Source organism: Tachypleus tridentatus, chromosome 8 (genome assembly GCF_004210375.1).
Source record: "Tachypleus tridentatus isolate NWPU-2018 chromosome 8, ASM421037v1, whole genome shotgun sequence".
Taxonomy (NCBI): domain Eukaryota; kingdom Metazoa; phylum Arthropoda; class Merostomata; order Xiphosura; family Limulidae; genus Tachypleus; species Tachypleus tridentatus.
The window spans coordinates 121016572-121039720 of record NC_134832.1 but is presented as its reverse complement, the minus strand read 5'-3'; the positions used below and the strand labels follow the sequence as shown (position 1 = coordinate 121039720).

The window sequence follows — 23149 nt, the reverse complement described above, 5'->3', positions numbered from 1 at the left end:
CAGTAATATTGTATTAACAAGTTAAGAGTTGAAATAGAAAGGGTTTTATTTGGTTTTTAAGTTTGAAACATCATCAAATAAAAGAATGGATATACTGCATAAATTTAAATACAATGGTTTTAGTAATTTTTCATTTTTTTTAAGTGACCCAGTATTGTTTTCTTTTCATATGGCCATGATAGTTTGTAAAATGAGTTTTTTAATATTTTAATTGATAAGTATTTTTTCTTAAACTAAATACACCCTTGTGCAAATTAATTGAAACAAATGGTAATTTTACAATATTTTCAGCATGGCGGCTGGTGTAGGCTCGCTGGACCCGCTGATTTCCTTTAATAGTCATTTTTTCACACAGACAGCGTCAGTGTCATTAGCTGTGTTTTGCAGTATGGTCAATCTATTTTTGAGGAATATTACGTTATTCGAAATTGCATTAGAAGGGCAAGGTGATCAATCAAAAAACAACTTCTTACCAACTCAATGAAGAAAAAACGGTATCAGTGGAGTCTGAAATACAAAAACTGGACGTAAGAACAATGGAGGAAGGTGTTATTCAGTGACGAGACTCATTTCTTCGTACAAGGTCAAAGAAGTCTGCATGTTTGCAGATCTCCAGGTGAGAAACTTCGAGAATCTCACATCAATCAGTTCGTAAGACGTCCCTTGAAGAAGATGTTTTGGGGCTTTTTCAGCTATTATAGCGTTGGAGGCTTACATATCGTAGAAGGTATGATGCGAGGACCACAGTACATCAAATTTTGCAGAGAAGAATCGTTCCAGAATTGAAAAAGAGATTTCCAGGTGGATCTGGCATTTTTCAGCAAGATCTGGCTCCGTGCCACACAACGAAATTTGTGAAGAATTTTATGGCTACGAATAAAGGTGCTGGACTGGCCTGGAAACTCTCTGGACTTAAATACTATTGAAAATCTTTGTAAAGGAAGACTTCAGGGAAAAGACTGTACTATGAAAGATAAGCTGATTGAGGTCATAATTGAGGTGTGGTACCGTGATCCAAAAATTAGTAAAGATTGCAGTCGACTCGTGGACTCGATGTCAAAGCGGATTAAGGATCTTCTGAAAAATAAAGGCGGTCATATCACGTATTAATTTGTGAGTAATTTTTGGATTCTCAGAAATAAAGTGCAAAAAAAAAATTGAAAAAAATCATAATTTTCCGTCTTGTTTCAGTTAATTTGCACAAGGGTGTATGTGATTACTTGAAAAAAAACATTTATGTTAAACATTATATGTGTATTTAGTTATATTGATCCACTAGAATCCACTAGTAATAATGTAATATATGTATCAACAATTTAATTAGTTAAAAAGATCATTTTTTTTGTCATTTTACATAAACACAATTCTGATATGGTCTAACCTCCTGTCACTCAAAGCTATCTTGATCTTTTCTGTGCTCTCTAAGCATTGCTAAAATTTCTTTTTTCTTTTCAGCACACCAGTCTGTATACTTCATCAGTTTCATGTCATTTTCAAACATGTACATATCATGTGACTACTCTACACCAATAGCATTTTGCTGCCTATATTGGTGCAACTATCTCCCTGTGTTATTCCTACTCATTCCTCACTTTTTCAATTGGGACAGCTTATCTTCTATTTCAATATTTATTTTCAACAGTTTTCTTTTACTGTGTATGAGTTCAGTGATTTTTTTTAATTTGTTTTTCATTACTGAATTGTATGAGAACTATGAATGAATCAAAGATTCCATGTGTTGACTGTGGTTGTTCCAATTACAGTCAACAATGCTACTGGTGCAAATTTCTAGAAATCAGGTTTGACTTTAACTGTAGAGAAGATACAGGATTTAATTCACGTGATTCATATGCTTGTCTAGTGATTTCTTCTTTTCATTCCAACAGTTTCAGAAGAAGAATGCAATCAAGGAGAAGACTTATTTGGACTCTTTTGTCCACCTTCTTATTTTAGTCAGTCATGCTCTAGGAAATTTAACCTTCCACACTTTTTTTTTTAAAGCAGGTTGATGCATATTTAGTCTTCACTGTACGTTTGAGATGAGAGTGATTTGGGTAGTTTTCTTTTTATTGTTTCCATTCCTCCATATTGTTCACCTTGGTGGAGGTTTATTTTTATTGTTCTCCACCTTTATTCCTGTCAGTACCAGATATCCCAGTGAAATCAGTGATAAGTTTTACAACTTGTGTACTTCACACCTTGTGATATCTGTGGTAGCTGCAGTTCATGTGCCCTTTGTGTGGCTTTGTCCTTCTTAAGTATATCATCTCATTATTGCTTGGACTTTGACAAGTTAGATGTTTGTATGTTCTTTATCATCTAAGTTAAATTAAATTTATTGTAAGTTAGATATTGATTGTACATCATTTTCTCGGTGATTTTAGTCAGTTTGCGTGTTTGTTATTATTTCATTTTTTATACATTAAAGGGCTTAACTTTAAGGAAGTTTCCAGGTTGTTCTTCAAACAACCTGAGCTTTATCAGAGGTTGTCCAGAAGGCTAAAAAGGGTGGGGCCAAAATCATTGATCTTTTGGCTCTGAAAATTTATCTGTATTATGCATATCAGCTGCATCACTGGAAAGAGAACTCCTCCAGTTTGACTTGATTTTTTTCATTAAACTAAACCCTTTTTCATGTTCTACTGATGTTGCTGTAAAGGAGGAAAGAAAATTGCTGTACGGGTTATAGCACTCCTCATTTACAGCTTACCAGATACCTTTAGTGACTCTTGTTTGAAACTGAGGCAAAAAAATGGGTGATGAGACATGATGAGACCTCTAATCATTTTGCTTATAAATAGGATGTCTTTGCTCAAACAGAATTTTTTTTTATAATTTATATTTCAAAAATCAGTTTAAGTATTCTTTATAGGTATGCTCCTTGTTGACTTTCCACTCCATTTCAACTGAGTTGGAATCATATCCAACTGGCTCAATAAACTCCCTGTATGTATCCACAAGCAGAGCTGCATCAGTTTTTGCAAAATCTGTTGGTCCAAACCAAAAACCAGAAAGATAAAGAAAATAATTAAAAAATATTAACATTCTCCTGAAAGGAAAACAAAAATGCATGTAATATGAATGATATGGGTGATGTCACATTATGTTCACCATCAACATTTTTCACTGGCCAAGACTTGAAATCAATAAACTTCTTTAATAGTTTGGTGTTTTTCTGTGCATTGTTTAATCTTACTTCCAAAGCACTTCACAAGCCCATTTACACATTATCTAAGGTTTTCCATTCAATTCCAGGTTATTCATAAATATAAGTGTATTTTTGATGGATCTAATGTCTGTACCAGGCCTAAGGAGAAAAAATATGTACCATTTTTCAGTTGGAAAAAATTATGTTAGGAACTTGTAAGCTAAGCAGATACTCATAAAAAAACAAATATGTGCTCTTTCTAACGTACAGGAAATACTTTCAATGTTTTAAATGAGGTATGCTTAAAGTTAACAGTACCTTATGGGAAGTTTTTTCAGGGATGACACTGTTTCAGATATAAAAACTGGTACTTCTCCAGTTGTCACTTCTCTAGCCTGAAAGCATCTAGACAACCTGGCAAGAACAGCTAGGACATCAGCCAAGAAGTGTGCAAACTCCATTAACTGTCTTGACTTCAAAACCTTCAAGAACCCCTTGGCTTTGTCTTTGCTAACAGGACTTTTAGGGTGATTTTGTATCTGCAAAGAAAAAGTGTATCTAACTAACTTTAAATGTAGTTGTGGTCTATTTGTGGAATATATTGGACATGTTTGACCAATATTTGTCAAAAACAACTATATAAGTTGATTCTGTTACATTTCCGTAATATTTCAACACAAGCAAAGTATCTTAATTTAACCAATATAAAGAAATGCTTTTGAAAATTTCTAATTGATGGTAATGCTTAATTTTCATTGATATTAGAAGAATCTTACCTTAAGATATTGAACAAGAACTTTGTATATGCTGAAGAGGTTTTTAGGAGCACTTTGGTGCAAGCAATCCACAGGGTTCCACCAACTCTTGTAGGAATGTATCTTATTTTCTCAGAATAGTAACTGTTAAGTTCAGCAATCCACAGTTTAATTTGCTGTTATGGTAAAACTCGTATATCTGTTGGAGAAATAAAGGTTGATAAGTTCATTATTACCCCTACTTCAATATCTTGTTCATTTTGGTTGTTTTCATAATTTCCAACCCCAAGTACTCCACAAGGTTTTCACCTCACATTCTCTCATAGCTCAAGAAGTGGGCTTCCTTGGAAATTCTCATTTTTAGTTGTAAAACTAATGTGCATTTCTTTCAATGAACATTCCTTGATCAGTGGAACTTCTACTCAGAACCACAGTCACCACATGATGGTATTAGTTTGCCATATTCTTGGTATCCTGAATCTGGTTGGGGATCATTTATATTGCCCTATCAAGACTCAATCCCTCAATCCAGAAGCCTTTCGATGGGTGTGTACCAAGTTAGCAACATCTAATACCAATGCTTTCACCAACCACTGGAACACAAACTTTCTTCCATTTACTCTCCCATTCCACACCATCGGTTCTGGGAGTGGGCACGTTTAGTCAATATTGGAGTGGTTATCACATCTGTGCTTACCCTCCTATTTGATTCCTTTCCAGAACTCTATCCCTAATCCAAACCACTCTTTGTCTAGTCCTACTTATGCCTCCATATTGACTGATGCAACCATGATTCCTGCTGCCCAGACATTTACCTGTACATCCTCTCCTACCTTTACCTTTTCTTGGTCTCTGTTCTGTCAATGTTGGTGAGACATTGTTCATCCATATGCCACCACCTTGGCAAACACTTTAAGGTTTTATTTTCCCCTATGATTTCCTTCTTTTTCCACTCCTTTCAAGTTGCATATTCTCCATGTTCCTTTGGTTTGCCTGATTGGGATATCATTGTGGTCCTTTATGTTCTTTCCCATTCTCCCTTTGAACCTTTGTCTGTACCCTTTCTAGGTACCCTCTCCCCTTCCAGACCTAATTCCTTCTCCTCCTTTCATGCAGATGTTTTTGGTCAGATATTTATGCCACTAACATTACCGGTATTTTATACCATTCTTATATCATCCTATATCCCAACCAGTATTTCCTCTCAAAGATCCATGCTACCTGTGAAGGTGGCTTTTACATTCGTTTTCTTACCTTCCATCTCCCAACTATTCTTATCATGATTGTCTTCTTTGTATGGTTTGCTCCTTGCTTACTGTGTTACGTGGCATGTACTGCATTCTTTTGTGGTTTGTATTCTCGATTTTTTTACTTCCTGAAGCTTACTGGCTAGGTTCATCAACTCATTAGGTTAGCATATTCAGACTTGTTCATAGAAGATCACTATCTCCACAACAGTTATTCTCATCAAATTCCTCATGTCACCATGTCTTTGGCTACTTGCCTTTGCTTTGTTTGGACAAGATCATTTCAGGCTGGTATGAAGACTACTCCCAATATCTTTATTGCTCATTATCTGCACAATCTGACTCTACCTTTCTCAAGTAGGTATTGCCTTTCTTCCATGGTTATTCTACACACATTTGTTTGCCTTTAAAAAGGGCAACTATTATCACTCCTTTCATTTTTAGTAACCCTATTTTTGCCTCTGATAATGGGATCTCACTCTGTGGTCGGTGTTGCCTGGTGAGATATGCTTTGCATCAAATCTTCACTTTTACTGATTGCACTATAATGCTTACTGTAGAAATACATATATTTATAGACATCAGTACATTTCATTCAATGACAGACCATCACTCATGGACTTCATGAGTAAAACAGAAGGGTATTTATATTCATCCTTTCCATCCTTTTGATTGAATAAATTGAGTTCAGTTAGATTTTCTAAATATGGAATTGTAGACATGCATTGTACTTCCTCTGATATAATGTTCTTTCAGACTCCTCACAACATCTTTTTCTTTTTGGAGCATGGGAGTCCTTGCCTCTTCCCAGTCTCTGAAGTAGTGAACCGTGGAGGCTTTCTTCTGAGTGAGTTTAGAAATTTACCTTACCATACATACTCGTGATTATACACTCAGTGTGAAGAGGGCAAAGCTGGTTTCTTTCCTTCCATTTTCCCTGGATGTTTTTTTCTAGGTGGACAGTTGTTAGTTGGAGTAGGTCTAGCCTTTTTATAATCCTCCTTGTAGCATTGCATTTGAGATGACTTTGCCCTATTCTTAGGGTTGTGTGCAATAGAGACCCCTCATTAATTCCAGTTATAGTAAGTTCTTATCCTGCTCCTATGGTTCTGTGAATGTTCCATGTCCTCCTTGTAATTGTGGATGCAGTTCATCTCTTCTCTGCATTTACCATTGAATGAGTTATGATATCTGCTTGTAATAATGGTTACAGATATTACCTTATTCTTATGGTTGAGTTGAGGCAATAACATGATTCCATAATGCTGGGTTCATTGTTCATTTTGTTGTACTTCTTACTCCTGTGGTAATTTGGAAGATTGTCTAGTTTCTGCCAAAAGCTAACTTCCTCTTCATAATTCCAGTTTCTTGACATTTGATCTTCTGTTTACTTATGGTTGGGTTTGATGAATATATGTTAGTCCACATGCCCCAGTCACTTTGTGTTTGTTACAATACATTTTCTATCCTTTTTTTCTTCAACCTTCTAATACTGAGGATGAATTATGGAACCATTTAAGGTTGTGTATATACAAAGTTATTTAATTTTATATTTTACTATGGGTTACATCTGTCAGAATAAATTGTGCTTCTGCATCTTCTTTTTTCCACCTGTTTCAGATTCATTTCATACTTCAAGGACAAAGAGCACACCTTTTTCAGAAGTAGTGTGGTACCCCACAAGTGTGCTTTGTTTTCATCTCAGAGCACATCCATTAATTCTGAGAGTTGGCTTTCTGATATCTGCTTGTAATAATGGTTACTAGCAGTGGGATTTGAGTGAGAGGTGGTAAGACTGTATTGGAAGTTAACATTTTTCTGACACTGAAAAGGCATTTCTGATAGGTACTTCCCACGATTTCTCCCCACTGCCAGTGTTCATTTGGAACCTGCCAATTCTCAAAAGTGAGCATTATGTTGGAATAAAAAAGGGAAATAGGTGCACCAATATTTGTAGCAGAATACGATTGGTGGAGAGTAATCACATGTGTACATCTTCAAAAAATGGTACAAAATAGGTAGGGTATATACATAGGTGGCACTGTACTCATGGTGGAGAGTAGTCATGTGGACATATTCAGAAATAGTGCAAAATAGGTGGTGCATTTAGACTGATGCACTGAGCACAAAATATTTTTAACAATGCTAAGAGAGTTGAAATAAGATTGAGATAGCTTTGGGTAAGAGAAGGTAAGTACTTAATGGAAATGCCTTTTCAGATTAAGAAAAATTTTTAATTGTTAAGCTAGGTAAATTATCACTGATCAAAAGGCATTTGTTAAACTGATAATGAATGTGTTATTGCATCACATTAAATTGAAAAACCATTTTGATTAAAATCTAGAATAGCTTCCTATGTATTGTATTGTATTTTATCTACAACTTTATAAACACAAAACCTGTTATAGATAGTGTGCAAATAATTTATGATTTGTTTTCTTTTTCTATAATTTTTTTTTAATATCGTGCTTCATGCACTTTTTTTTTTGGAAAATTAATTATTTTTATATTTCTGTTTCTATGTTAAAAAAATTACTAAGCTACTGAAGTAGAGCAAATTTAGTACAAAGTTTTGTACTTAAAATACAACATTAAAGTTACAAAACAGTTTCATTTGTGTGCAGGGTGACCCATTTGAAAGTTTTCCAAATGATGCTGGAACAACAGGTATGTTTGGATTATGAAATAAAGAATTAGTACAAATAAATACCAAACTAATAACAATACTTGAAGCTTTAGAGCTGTGATATATGTGTATATATAAACCTGATTCATATCAATTTGTAATTTTTTTTTATTTTTTTTTGCAAAACAAAACAGTGACAAGTTGTCTCAGGAAAATTATTTAATGTGGATAACCATAAACAACTTTTAATCAAACAAAAAATTCACTCTTTGTTGAATATACAGTGTCAAAATAAGTTACCTGGTCTTTCTCAGCGTTGAAAATTTTCTTTAAACTTTCAATGTGTATAGTATAAATCTAGACCCAAACTTATTACCTGTAGAAAATAAGTAGAATACTTGTTGAAAAAAATAAAAATCTGGAATAGCTACATTTGATATCCAGAGTCTATTATTTACATTGCTTCCTAAGAGCCAGTACTAGTGCATTTTTGTTTATCAGCTGTGATGTTTTAATAATTTATACACAGGTTGAGTGCATTATTTAAATGATTCTGAAGTCTCAGCATATGGTGACAATTCATGTTGTTACTTCTGATCAAGCTCTATCTGGCAACCATGCATCTTGACAACAACAGTGAAATATTTTCCACTGAAAAAAGCCTGTTGCTGTATCCAAAGTATACCATTCCTCCTTGCTGGCTTTACATTATATTCCATCTAATGTATGAGGAAGATGGTTTTACAGGTCAAATTTCAATAGTCCAATCTTTCAGAAATCCATTGGCACTAGGTCTGGTAAATTGACAGGTTTGTATTCATACAAATAGAATGAATACCTGTCTTATTCTCCAGTTGCTTGAGGTATGCAACAGTTGAATGGATATATCATGGAAGCAACATATGTACAAGTAGCTTGTGTCATTTTTCTGCACAGAGATCCTTCTTCATTATGTTGCATGCTGTAGCCTGGGACACTTAGACTGCTTTATCTGCTGATCTTTGTACTTGTGGATTATCACCTGTTACATTTGACTTGTTGCATTTCTCTTTGTGGTTGGCTCTGATGCCCTATTGTGATCCATACTTGCTTTATGTTCAACACCTTTAAGTAAAAGGGGTATTTTCTTTGTAGCTTTTCTAAATCATTAATCTGAACACATCTTTCCAGAAAATAATCAGTTTTTAATATCATCATGCTAAGTATGAAATGCCAACAATGTCAAAATGTAGATCTGATATATCATTTTCTCTACAACTTAATATCAGTTTTGATTTTCATGTGAATTGTTGATGTACTTATTCAAAATCATTTTAATACAACATACTCAACATGTGAGGTTAATAGTTAATCTGCAATGAAAAATTGAGAAGTACATTTAACTTTAAAATAACAATTTGATCATTTTAGCCTTAGTTCAGTACAAGTTAAGGCTTAGTATCCAAGTAAGAAAGAGTTCAAGTGTGGATCTGAAAACATCTACTAGATATATACTATTTTTTACTCAAACATTAGAAAACACAGTCAGTTATAGAGCTAGCATATCATGAAAGAAGTATGTTTTTAAGTTGTTGCATGTTTTAGTTTGTACTGTAACAACATGCCCCTTTTTAATTATGAGACTTAGGCCTCTACAAACAGTCAAACTTTTGGGAGGTCATAGCATTGTAACTAATTTGTAGTTAGTCATTTAATTTGAGTACATTCTTTAGTAGTAGTATTCTTAAAAGATTTATCAAATAAATGAACATTGAAAAAATTCCACCTTGTAAAAATATTGTGACTTTTTGTTTGTTCATTTCTTATGTTATAATGGTTTAGACGTCACAGACTTGTTTGACCCATTTGGCCTGAGCAATACCAGTTCTTCTGTAACTGTAGAAGATAAGGTAAGAATTTGTTTTTGTCTATGAAATCTTAATGGTTCTTGCATGAATAATTTAGTATATATTTTTCTTTTTCACTAGTTATTGTAAAATAATCTAATTGTATAAAGTTCATGCTTGATAAATTTTTATTTTTTCAAAGTGTGATAGTTGAAATATGCTAAAGAAACATATAGCTTTTATCTTTATATTCTCAGTACAACATAAAAACAGTTGTATTTTCTATTCTTCACTTTAGAAACTGTGTAGAATTTTTCTGAACTAACAAATCTGTAAATTCAAATTTCAGTCTTAGAATGAAGTATGATAATTACCATCACAAATATTGGTGAAACACCAGGTGAATTAGTAGTTTAAATGTTACATGTAAAATTCAGTAGATATATAACTTACATATAAAGGTTCTGTACACTCACAGTGTAATTTCATTACTTTGTTTGGAGGAATAATAGTTTTTCACTGTGATATTAACTCAAATACTTCTGGAAATTTAATATAATGTAAACCAATCCTTGAGTATCAAATAACACTGGGGTTGTAGTAATTCAAGTTAACACATTTTTGTGGTTAAGACATTTATGAATTTAATGAACTTAGCTAGAAATTTATGTGAAAGTTATTTATTAATATAAGTAGATTGTGAAAATAAATTTATAATGTGATCAGTACATATTAGAGAGTCAATCAAATATTCACATATTGTAAGAGGGCAAAATTTTATGATAAGGTCAATTGAATGTGCATGTTTTTAGATAAATAATAATCTATGTATTTGATTCATAATTTGTAACACACAATTTACTCCATTTCAGATATTGTGAAAAGTTTTATTTCAGATATGTACTTATTTTTTAAGCAGTTTCATGAAGAGTATGACCCATTTGGAACAGATCCATTTAGTGCTTTCTCCGTCCAGAGAGTCCTATTCCTGCTCTTCCTCCTAGAAAATCTAAGGCACCACCTCCCCAACCAGTACCACCCAAACATGGGGTTAATGCTGCAGTTACTTCAACTGCACAAGAAAACGTTCAAAATGAATTTGAAGACAACTTGTTTGCATTGGCATCCCAAAGCAAAGACTTCAAAGGAGGTGTATCTGACCCATTTGATTCATTGTTAAGTGTTGAGGAAAAGCCTTCTGTGGGTACCATTAACTCGGCAGTAGATCCGTTTGATCCATTTGGAATTGGATGTGACCCATTCTCAAACTCCACTGATGCTCAAGAGGAATTTGCTAATTTTGCTGACTTTGATAAGGTAAATCATTTAAAGGAAATTTTCCCTAATTAAGCAGGGAATGGGCATGTACAAATGTTTTGTTGGTATAGACACAGTTCAGTAATAACAGCATGATATCATAACAAGAAAATAAACAGCATGTTGTGATAGAAATATGTTTTAGCTAGTTACTGTGTGGCTGTAGAAATACATAAATATATGTGGAAGCATATGAATATGTACAGTGTATAGATGCCATGTGGAACTCTTAATATATAATGTATCTTTTTAAAATGTTTATCACTTAACACAGCATTTAGTCATTACATTCAAACTTAACCATGTTAATTCTAATCTCTCTGCAAACATGTTTTAAAACTATTAATAAGTAATTAGAAACCAGAGGTACTTTAACCCATTCACTGTGGCTGGAATGTATATTTCCCAGTACTCCCACTGTGACTAGGTCAAATATTTCCCGCTGTCAATACGGTTTACGCCTTTTTCTGCTGTGTCCAAGTTCATCACCTTGACTGTCATTTGATGGAGAGCTAGCATCCTCTTCTCTCATTGTCTCTTCATCATCACATATTTGAACATTACTTGACTCACTTTCACTATCTTATAAGTTATCTGATTAAAGTGCATCAAGTATATTTACATAGTAATTAGGGTCACCACTTGTTATAGCAATGCAGGCACAGTTAACAGCTAGTTGTTGTACATACAGCTTAAACTTATTACTATGGGTACCCAATACTATGTATGACAAAAGGTTTTAGTGTCTTAAATTCAAAAATTTATTAAACTACATTTTGTTTATGCTATACCAATTGTAAGATTACAAAATCAGCTAATAATCCATATTTTAATAGTATGTAAGTTTTAAGTTCTTAATTTTATAAAACAATATTTAAAAAAGTCCCGAATTTCCCATAGTGCAACACACCAAACATATTTTCTCTACGTATCTTATATATTTGATCCATCATCCATTCAGTAACTATGAGATTAAATGTAAATTACTCACTATAAAATTGTCATTGCTATAATTTTACAGCCTTCAGTTTTGTTTGGTTAGCAGCTTTCAAGCTGTAAATCAGACCCCTCCTGCCACACCCACTACAATATCCTGTCTTTCAGAATTTAACAGTTCCCTCTTACATGTAATTATATATTGCCTATAATAAATATAAAGCCAAAGTTTTCATCTATAAAATAACATATTCAATTATATTGTGTTCTGAACTGATAATTGTCAGTTTCACTTGTAATACAAGTTTGTTTCCATGGGAATCACAACAGCAAGAATGGATGAACTTGTAATAGCTCTTGTCACATGATTAGAAAGTCAGAAAAATTGTGATTTTTAGAGGAAATTGTCTGCTTTTTAAAGGTTATTATTCTATATTCTTTGGTGCATTATTTAATTAGTATGAAAAAAAAGGGTTTAAGGGTCATCAATAGTCAACAGCAAAAACAAGAATATTCTGGTAAGTACTTTATTTCTTGTTTTTCATGTTTAATCTTTATTATTGTTATAAAAGTAACAAAAATGTAAATGTATGAATTTGTTTAGTTAAGATTATATTTGGTGAAATAACTAGTAATAATATCATAAAAATGTTTTGCGAGGCATACACACCACCTGCACCTTCCCTTAGTGACTTACAACTTATAATGGTGTGATTAATAGTTAGACACAGTTCAGAGGGCAATAAAACAATAACATTTTATTATAAATTGATGCATACTGTTATGAGTTTAAAGCTACTTAGGTTAAATAAATGTAGTGTCATGCTACATTTGAAGTCATTCTGGAAAGAAAACAGGGTAATTTTGATTTATTTTGATTTTTTTTTTCATGGTTACGAGGTCAATCAAACTGTCTGACCTTGTGTAGAGTTTGGGTAGAGAAAATGTAAAGTTTGGCTGAAAACAATCATTTGAAATGTATTTAAAATGTTTTATAGATTATACAAATTAAATTTCGGATTTTGATAAGAAGAAAAGTATTTTTAGTCTTAACATGATAATCATTTTGACTTTGGACTGTCTGAAAGAAATACTTAATATATTCAAGGATCAGTGTTTTTAATTTGTTAAAAATAATTCAGTAAACAATATGATTTTTTTTGTATCTGAAAGACTGCCATATTTCATGAAGACTTACATAGTATATCAAAAGTTAGTTGTATCAAATACATAAAGGCTTTGAATGAGTACAAATAGGTCACATGAACATTCAAATTGACTGAGCCTGTGTTAAGAAAGTTAAGCATCTTATTGGTTAATGAAAGACTGATTAAAAGTATTGAAGGAAACCATATATGAACATTAGGTGGGATGCCAATAAATACTTTTGAACACTCTTAATATTATGCACAGCAATTTTGAATAGCAATGGTAAACATTTGTCCCATTTGCAGTATGAGGGGTTGAGAACACTGAAAAATATATGTCTCACCCACAGTGAAAGGATTAAAGGTATAAATTGATTGTTATTATGAGTCCACGACCAAGAATAAAGATCAGATCTACATGCAGTTCATGGAAGATCAGTTCAAGGATGAGGAACTTACTGTTCAGAAACATTGTGTGGCTATAACCTGAAATTATTAATTATGTCTTAAAGGATTCATCTGTTGTAGGGCTACATAGAAAAGTATATCTCTGGTCTTTAAAATTTATTCATGTCTAATATGATCAGCAATTTGTTTTGAGCTGGAAAGGAACAATATTGTATTCCATGCAGTCAAAATTAGTTTTTAAGCCTCTCCATGAAGTTTTGGTATTGATTTGTGTCGTTTAAATGTATGTAACAATACAATTACTTTCTAAGTTCTTTTTCTTTGGTGGTTAGATGTACAGTTAAATATGTATATTATAATGAAAAAGAACAGATTCATGGGCACTCTCAGTCTTAGCTTTGACCCCTAAAGCTGTGTCATAATTGTTTGTTTTTTTTCTAAATTAGAAAAGAATTACGAGTATTATATATATATGAAAGAGCATAATAACTTTCAAAGACATTTTATGAATTTGAGTGACTTTTTAACTCTTTGTTTTCAATACAACTGGCTGGAAACTTAGTATCTTTATATTTGAATTTTTATGTGTTTTTGAAAAAGCTTTCCATACTTTATGCTACAGTACCTTACCTTCTTTTACATAAATAGCTATTATCACCAATGCTCAATGCTGCAATCTATATGCAAAACATTTTAAGCATGTCACCAGTCTTGATGCTCCCTGTGTGTTTTGCATGCAACAAGAGTGTGGCATACTCTCTTAATGCATGTGGCTCCATCTGTTCAATTCTACCAAACTACCACTTCCCTTATTGCAGTGCTCATGTTATAACGTTAAGTTTGTGCACTCTTCAAGCGTTTTATTTCAGTTTCTTCTGTATTTTTTGTATTAATTTCTCTCAGGAAGTTTACTTTGTTATTTAATAGTGATATATGTAACCTGTTGAGTTATTCCAAAGTGGAATTATATAATGTGTCTGTCCATTACTTGTAACTTCATTACATAAACTTTTTGTTTGTTTATGCCATTATGGTTGTGTTTGGTTATTCAATTTGCATTATGCATTCTACGTTACCTCTTTGGAGGTTATAAGTTCTATTAGCACATTTACACGTACAAATATACTTTTGTTTATTGTCTTCATTTTGTCTAGATTTGACTAATGTTTAATTTTAATTGGTAGTGGCTTCTACCACTTGCCAAAGAGATATTCATTTTTGTTTCCTTTTTTAGTCGATAACATATCTCCCTTTTTAAATCCACACACATCTCTGGAGGGTCATATTCCACGTATTTTTTCCTCGCTATTGATCGACTTCCCAGTTCCATTGCATTTTATTCCAAGGAATTACCTCTCAATCCTCCAAACGTTTGGTGAATCTGCCTCCTGTGAAGTTTTTGAACATTTGATCAGTTCTCAGGTGTTTAGTTTCTAGTTCATCATCCACTTGCTCTATCTGTCAGTATGTTCAGACAGGATTACATCCAGTTTATAATGCTATTTTTTCTCCTTCATTAGTTTTTTTCCAAAATGTTTGATCATCAATGTCACTCCAATTCATTTCCTGGCCAGCACACGTTTGGATTTTTCTGCTGTTTCAGCTTAATTGTTACCTTTGTTATGGGTCATTTTTGTTAGCTTATATTTTTGTGGCTCATTTAATTTATTTCTGTCAACTTTTCCAGTTTGTACCATCTTCTACATTTCTTCTTGGTCCATTTCAAATGACCTTGGTGCTCCAGTATTTGGGTTGCTTCATTTTTTTTCTTTGTGTTTTTTTCATTTAATACATTTCCAATTATTTCCTTCCTTTGTTCTACTGATTTGTCCATGATTTTTTTTTCCTTTCTCCCCGACCCATTGGGTTTGGATTGGGATTTTATTAGCCTTTTATTTCTTATATTTTTTGTTTCATAATTGATTTTTAGTGTCTTCACTCTGATCATGCACTTTCCCATTTATTTGGTATCAAACCTGTTGTTTTTGAAGTTACTTTATCTATCATGTACTGGGACCACATCTCATACATTTATCTCCCATTCTCAACTTTGGGAAGCTGTTTTTTTCTTGTTGCCATCCTTTTACTCTTTTGTGATACTGTGACAGGGTAAGTTATCTTTTAGTATATATACTTATTTTTATGGACATGACCTTCTTTTTTCTTTATGGATCCTCTCCTGTGATGAGTGTAGTGCCTATCCAGGTGACAGGGTAAGTTATCTTTTAGTATATATACTTATTTTTATGGACATGACCTTCTTTTTCTCCTCCTGATGAGTGTAGTGCCTATCCAGGTATGCTTAAACTCGTCAAAGCTGCACTGTAAGGCCATGATGACTTAACAGTTATAATTCCATGGCCATTAAATACACGTTGCTGAACTGGAATGTTCCACAAGCTCACCTGTAGGTTTATCCTCATGATGTATTTGCTTCATTAATATGCCTGTTCCAGACTGGGCTCACCCATAGACCTCATGTGCAAAGTAAAAGAGTATAACTGCCCATTCCCCCATTCCTGCCATGCCTTGTATCAAATAAATCAATTTTCTTCTGTTTTTCAAAATAGGGTTTTGTGGTCACCCATTGCATTGTCTCAGTTGTTGTCATTACTCCTAACTCTTCATAGCACTTTCTCCCCTCCTTTTCTTCTAATGGAGTTTGAAAGTCATTAACACTTGTCAGTTCCAAGCTACTGGGATGGTAAATCATGAGGGCATCTTTGTGAATGTGTTAACAGAAAACAAATTACGTGCACACACATACACACACTAAATATGCATAAATGTTAATGAAACCATTCAGTTGAGAGTAGAGCTGTGTTTTGCTGGTTTAAATGACAAGAGGTCCTCCACTGTGTAATACTGGGATGAGCTGTAAAAATTGGATGGTTCCTTTCAGTTTGATTTTGAGTGATGTGGCTTACATTACACACACATTTTTTATGCCAGATGTTGGGTTTCCAGATTGATCAGTCAATTTCTCACATTGCTAATATATGTCCTATTTATAGGTTGGAGATATGAGATTCCCTCTGATATCGTGAACTTGAGGTGGAGACAGTATGATTCTCATTCATATCCCCCACCGTATTGCTTAGATTTGGATTGTAGTCTACTTGCTAGCAGTATGATCCTCTTTCCTACCTCCACGTGGATGTCCTTTCTCAGTGGCTGAGTTTTGGATTGTAGTTGACTTACCAATTATGTGATGATCATCATCCTATCCCTGCATGGATGTCGTTTCCAATTAACCTGGATTTTGGATGTAGTTGACTTGCCGTATATGGTCTGTCACACCCTAGCCACACTTTGCCTGGTTGTACATCCTTTTACTCTCACCTACATTTATGTATTATAGGATTGAGATTCATGGATTTGATCACTATCCAACCATTGTTTTATTTATATTGGACTTGCTACTTCCTATTTCTGCCACCATCTGCAACATCTTTTTCTACATACTTGATGCATAAGTGGTGCAGTCTCTCATGTAGGATCTTCAACTCCAAAGATTCTTTGGGAGTGTCCTTCACATGCTTTTGAAGGATTTTTCTTTCCTTTGCAGCTGTCTCTCCACCTATTCAGTTTGGAATTCTAACTATTTATGTGAAAAGAGGTAATGTATCATATGAGAAATTGTTATTTTTCTACACTGAAGATGTATTTTTAATAGGTATTTACCTCATATCACACTTCCCACCCTTCCTCTCCACTGAAAATCAGTACTTCACTTTTCTACTTACTCTCTCAGTGATCGTTTAGTAGAACTGAATAGAGGGAATAACATGGGTCAAAGAGTGTCATACTCTTATCTCTTATTAATGGAGGGATGTTGCATGATGATTTGCATGTGCAATGCATTGGAACCAGTTAATTCCAAATTGTTAGGAGCATCAAGGCAGATGCAAAAACTTTTTGCATATAGAGGGCAGCACTGAACAATAATGGCTTTTCATGTGAAAAGAGGTAAATACCCATCAGAAATACATTTTCTGTATAGGAAAGTAATAGCTTTCACATGTTACTGATTATGGCTTTTCTAATCTAGCAACAATGAAGAAAGATATACATACAGTATTGTTTTCATTTATTGGGTTAGGTAAATAAAGTGAATTTCCTTAATGAATTGGATTTTCCTATTTTGCAAAATAAAGAATTCAGATATATGTCTTTTGTTAAAGTTGAAATGTATAAATATTCAGATTGCTTATAGTCTTTAATGTAAATTTGAATGTATATTTATTTGGCATATTAAAGAATATTTATTATGTAGTATATGATATAAATATGTTACTAGTTTTCGTTACTTGTCTTCTACTTCAACAAAAGCAACAACTTTTAAATATATAAACTAAGTAAGAGTTGATAAATTCATCACATAGTGCAGTTAGTTTATTAAGGGTTAATACATATATTTTGAATCATTCAAGCTTATACTTAGGAAAGTTATATCATAATATTTTGGGTTTCATTTAGTCCATACATAATTCTTGTAATATTATTATTATAGTTATGGTATGAATGCCTTTTCTAAACTGGCAAAGCACTATTCACATTAACTATGCTTGTCATTAGACATTAGTATTGGGCCTACTGTATTTTTAACAATACATCTTCCATTCACTCTCTTAGGGTTTTTCAAGAAAAAAAGTATAAAATAGTATTTCAATGACACTGTGAACTGTCCATCATCAACATTACCTATGGCAAACATAGTATGGTTAAAATATTATTGTATAATCTTCTTTATCTAGGACTGTAAGAATCTAGATAAAATAATGTAGTGTTCAAAAGTTAATAGGCAAGTGCAGTTAATTATAATAATGATTTACCAGCTTAGGAAAGGAGTTCATACAAAAACAATTCTTGTTGTAACAAGTGGCTTGTGTAAAAGGTATTTAAACCATTGCTGTGTTTGTTGTGTCCCAACCAAACTGATGATCTCCATGTTAAGTGAAAGCTGTCATCTGTATTGTATGTAGTGGACATAGAGTCAATGAAATACTGTTATAAACTCTTGTTTTTGAAAAACCTGAAGATACTGGATAGAGTGTAGTGTTGAAAAATGTAATGAAGTTAATGCCAATGTCTTATGAGAATTATAATTATTATTATCATTATTATTATGTGTACGTGTAACACATTATTTATGTCAATGGCTAGGGATGTTCTTTTTTCATTGTTAACTTTAGCCAGTGGTATTGTTTGTAAAGTTTTAAATAATTTTTAGAATTCATACTGCAACTTGAAATTTTTTTTGCATTGTTAGTGTGTGTGTGGATTTCCATTTTTTTCTATCTCCTAAGCTGGTAGAAAATGTTGTGAAACTATAAGGAAAGTATCTTTAATAGCAAAGATATCCAAGTAAAGATTCAGTGCAATCTAATTATAATGTTTATGTTCTCTGGTGTATTGATTGTATAACATTCAACATTTGTAGTCAGATTGTTATTCAAAATTGTTTTCATTGTGTGTGTTTTAGATTGGATATTCTTAATAACTAACACTGGGCAAAACAACACAAACATTTCAGGTGCTTGTGCAGTTCAAATAATGCAGCTATAACTTGTTGAATATCTTAGACTATACAGAAATGTTTCAACAAATATTTTTTATAAAGATAGATAAGATTGTTTATTGTTTGGACTAAAGAATGTAAGTTTTTTCTCTCTCTCATGAAACCATCTTTCTACTTTTAGTAACTGTTTAAACTCCTAGTTGTTAGAACTAAAAAGTGTTCTTTTCCTGCATATCAAGAAATAGACAAACCACAGCATAATCCTGTCCATTATAATTCACTCACAAGCAACTCAACAACTATATCCACTGTAATTCACTCTCACTTAAATTATAATATAGTCATCTCTATTACAATTAGCTCTGAAGAGAATCATAATATAGTAACCTGTCTATTACAATTCACTCTCAAGGAAATCATGACAAGTCCTGTCCAGTGCAACTCATTTACAAGCAGGCCATAGCACAGTTCTATCTACTGTGATTCACTTGCATTTAAACCATAATACAAGTTAACTGAATTAACTTGTTTTTATAACAGTTTTACTGTTTGTTTTCCATTAATTTAAAGGTTTTCAGCATTTAAACCATAAACATCATAATACAGTCCTCTGCTATAATTCACTCTCAGGTAAACCATAACACAGTCTTGTCTGCTGTATTTCACTCACAGGTAATACTTCTAGTTAGAATCCTACTCTGTTTAAGATTTTCAATCAGAAATAACAATCAGCATGAAGAATTTTTTATTTAGGTTTTGAAATATCACTGCAGTTACATTGATAAGTGGTTTTAAACTAGTTGCTAGTATTTCTGAAACAAGTGTGTAGTGGAATTTCAGTTTTTTTCACTCTGTCATAGTGAAGATTAAACTTACTGTTTCAGTTAATGTAAACTCAGTGTGATTGATAAAAAATGTGAATATTTTTTGCTGTGTTTATTCAGCATGTTCAAAATTTTTGGTAGATTAATATATATTATTAAATAAGTAGCTTTTTTTTCTGTATTCTATTTGAATAATGTGGTATAGGCTTAACTTTTGGCATGCAGTTAAATATTAATATTAAACTTTACACAGATTGGTGAATTAAAATAAAACCTTTAAGCAATTGCTATTATGAAACAAAAATATGGCAAGCAGTAAACATTTACAGTTTTAAAGTTAATAAAAAGAATGTAAATGTTTTGTATTTTACATCCATTTTGCATTTACCTGCAACAGTAGTTGTTCTTGAAAATAGAATGTACTTGAGAGTCAGAGCTCATGCAGTGAAATGTAACTGGCCATCCCCAGTAATATTGATTTCAGCAGTTGAACTGATATGAGAAAGATTTACAAAACTGTATTTCAAGCTGTTTTATCTTTTTTCTTTAATATTCAAGTTAAACTGACATTTACTGAAATATATAAGGGCTAAAATATGTATGTAGTGCAGTAACAAGGAATGTACCAGTAGACATATAATAAAATGTGTAGACAGAGATGTTATGCTTGATTTTTTTTCAACAAACCTCACACCCTCACTAAAGCACATGTAATAGTAATAATGACTCATAGTCTTTGAGAACATATAATTAGTTTTGTGAAATGAAATGGCATCTATACAAGAGCATTCACAAGAACATTAAAAAGATTTAGTGGTAACTGTGTGTAATGTTAAGCTGAATCTGAAAGTTATTAAAATCTATTGTCTTGAATCTATCTGGAAACACTGAAGTAAATGTTTCAAAGTTATTCTGTACATTAAATTGGAAGCATTTCAAGCACATATGAAAAACAATACATATCTTACACTTTAAACATTAGAGAACATCTTGCAGTTTAGTCTCACAAGTCTCAAGGAATGAAATGTATTGAAATCTGGTAGCTAGAATAAGTTGGAAATAGTTACATAATGTTTGTAAGTTTAGACAGAATAAGATAAATATGTCAAACCCACAAAAGTTAGAAATAATTAGGTGAATACTTTGAAGTTCTTTGATTAAAATAAGTTGTAAACAGTTAAATAAATATCTTGAAATCTATCATTCAGAATACTTTGGAAGTAGTTGAACTACAAGTCCATGTCTTGAACAACTTATGAATAGTTCAGTTTATTTAACTCATGAAGCCTGACTAGAATCTTATATGTTCTTTAGTATCCAGTCTTTTATATTATCAGTCTAAATTAACAAATTTGCCAAAATTCTACAGTTCTTTTAGAAAGTAATATAATATTTCAGATATTTATTTGTAAAGATATATTGCATGCCTCTCTTCAAATACCATTTAAATATACCAGGTGTGTTGCTATAACATTTGGTTCCTTGTAGTTTTTAGTATTTTTTAATGAAATTATTTAATAACTTCCCAGGTTGTAGGTGTTGCTGTCAAGCAAAAGGTGAGTACTATAACAAATATTTTCATAAATTCTGTGATAGCAAGTAAACACTAATAATATTCCAGAATGTATAGAATTAACAGAAAGAAATTTCATTGAGAAGGAAATGCAATAGCTTTAAGACTTTCTTTCATCAAAGGCAAATGATATTGTAAACATATAATCAGTTATATATTCATATACCAGAAGTGATAATTCATGCTCCTCTAAGAGTGAGGCACATTTTGTAAAATAAGCATTACTTGTGTATATGATGTGTCAGTGATAGATACAAAGAGAAGTTTAAGAATGGTTTACAATAATAATAAATATTAAATACACTTTTATGTGATACCTTATGCGTCTGTTCACGTAATAACTTTTCTCAGTCAATGCTCTCCTTTGTATGCACAATATTCACTTGTTACTACGCTTGATACTCTCACCTGCTCTACATAGCATAGATGCTGCACCATAACATATGACAGCCATCCACAAATAGGAGTGTGACACACACTCCTAGTACAGCTAACTGCATCTACACTGTAGAAGGCAATCTTCACTTCTCAATTTGGCAAACTAGAATGCAGACGTACTTAATTTTCACTTCATTTTTTTATTATTATTTTCATCTATTGTTTGGAACAACTATGTTTGTTGTTTCCAGCTTATTACTTTTTCTTCTCTACTTTAACTTGATAATGTAGACTGGCCAAAAAATTCCCATTATCAATTTTAATTACGAATTCACATTAGTTGTCACTTGAAATTGTCACATAACGTTGGGTGAATCTTCTCCTGAAGTGTTTTTAAATATTTGGACCATCTAAATTACTGTAGAAAAATGGGCCTAGGATATGAATGCCTGCTACTTCAACCTAAAAATATGGAAGTTGATTCTCCAACCATCTACAGAGTGTAGCACAGACAGTTCATTGTGTAGCTTTGTGCTAAACATCAACAACAACTTATCACACACTAGTTCTCCTGGCTCCAATAGCAACAGTTATGTCAGGTCATTTATCCATTTAGAAGGAATGATGATTTACCAAGGAAACAAATGCATGGAACCAGACTGCCATTGTTTCAAATTAGTGTCTTTAATTATTAACAAAATCAAACTCATCTGTCTGGATCAGTGTCCCCAAGTTCTTAGTGAATTTGTTGCTTGTATGGGTAGAAGTTATTCATCTTAAAAACCCTGGCTGTACTCATATGTAACACATTCACTTCATCAGCAAGTTTGCATGTGGGCTGCAGCAGATTTTTTACATCCTTTTCTAATCTTCCTGAATGAAATCAATCAACCATACTAACAACGTTGAAAGATTTTGCAATAATTTTACAAATGGTGCTGTGACTTGACTAGATGGTGGTCACAAAACACTGTTGTGTGGTGGCTGGTTGTTAGCTGCCTTTGGCTTAAACCTTTGTGACACTAAGCTGTTCTTGGAATATAAAAAGTCATTCTCACAGTTTAATCATTGTAAAATGAATAGGTACAAACACACACAAAGTATATATGGTATAAACACAAGACAGTTTCATCAAGACAGAAGTGTACTTTTCTCCAGTTTGATTTACATATGTGGTAATCATAAATTACTGAACCATTTTATTAGTTGAATATAATAAAATAAATTGGTAGAATGGAGGCTAATGCTTGAAGTTTTTCAATGACCAGAGTCACTGTTAGTATGCCTCAACATTGGCACTATTCCTGACTTGAAAAAGCAATAATTAGTCTCCACCCATGTACCTGCCAGCATTTTCTGAGTAATCTTTGCAACTTCATTGGTTATTTGGGCATGCAACATTGCCTTATATGGTACTTTGTCATACATGTACTGCCCTTCAC

At 32.7% G+C, this 23149-nt stretch overlaps 1 protein-coding gene and 1 long non-coding RNA gene across 2 annotated transcripts in view; both read left to right on the top strand.

Annotated features, from left to right (window-relative positions):
• Positions 1-10914, top strand: part of LOC143223359 (uncharacterized) — a 49977-nt gene extending 39063 nt beyond the window's left edge. Inside the window, exons 6-8 of the mRNA XM_076451244.1 lie at positions 7775-7817; positions 9598-9665; positions 10522-10914. Coding sequence (XP_076307359.1) covers positions 7775-7817; positions 9598-9665; positions 10522-10782 — 372 coding nt within the window. The 3' untranslated portion in view covers positions 10783-10914. The remainder of the gene's footprint in view (positions 1-7774; positions 7818-9597; positions 9666-10521) is intronic.
• A 13-nt stretch (positions 10915-10927) lies between these two features.
• Positions 10928-20411, top strand: LOC143223360 (uncharacterized). Its single transcript, XR_013012877.1, has 2 exons — positions 10928-15616; positions 15708-20411. It is a non-coding gene; the product is annotated as an uncharacterized LOC143223360 (long non-coding RNA).
• Positions 20412-23149: the final 2738 nt, after the last annotated feature.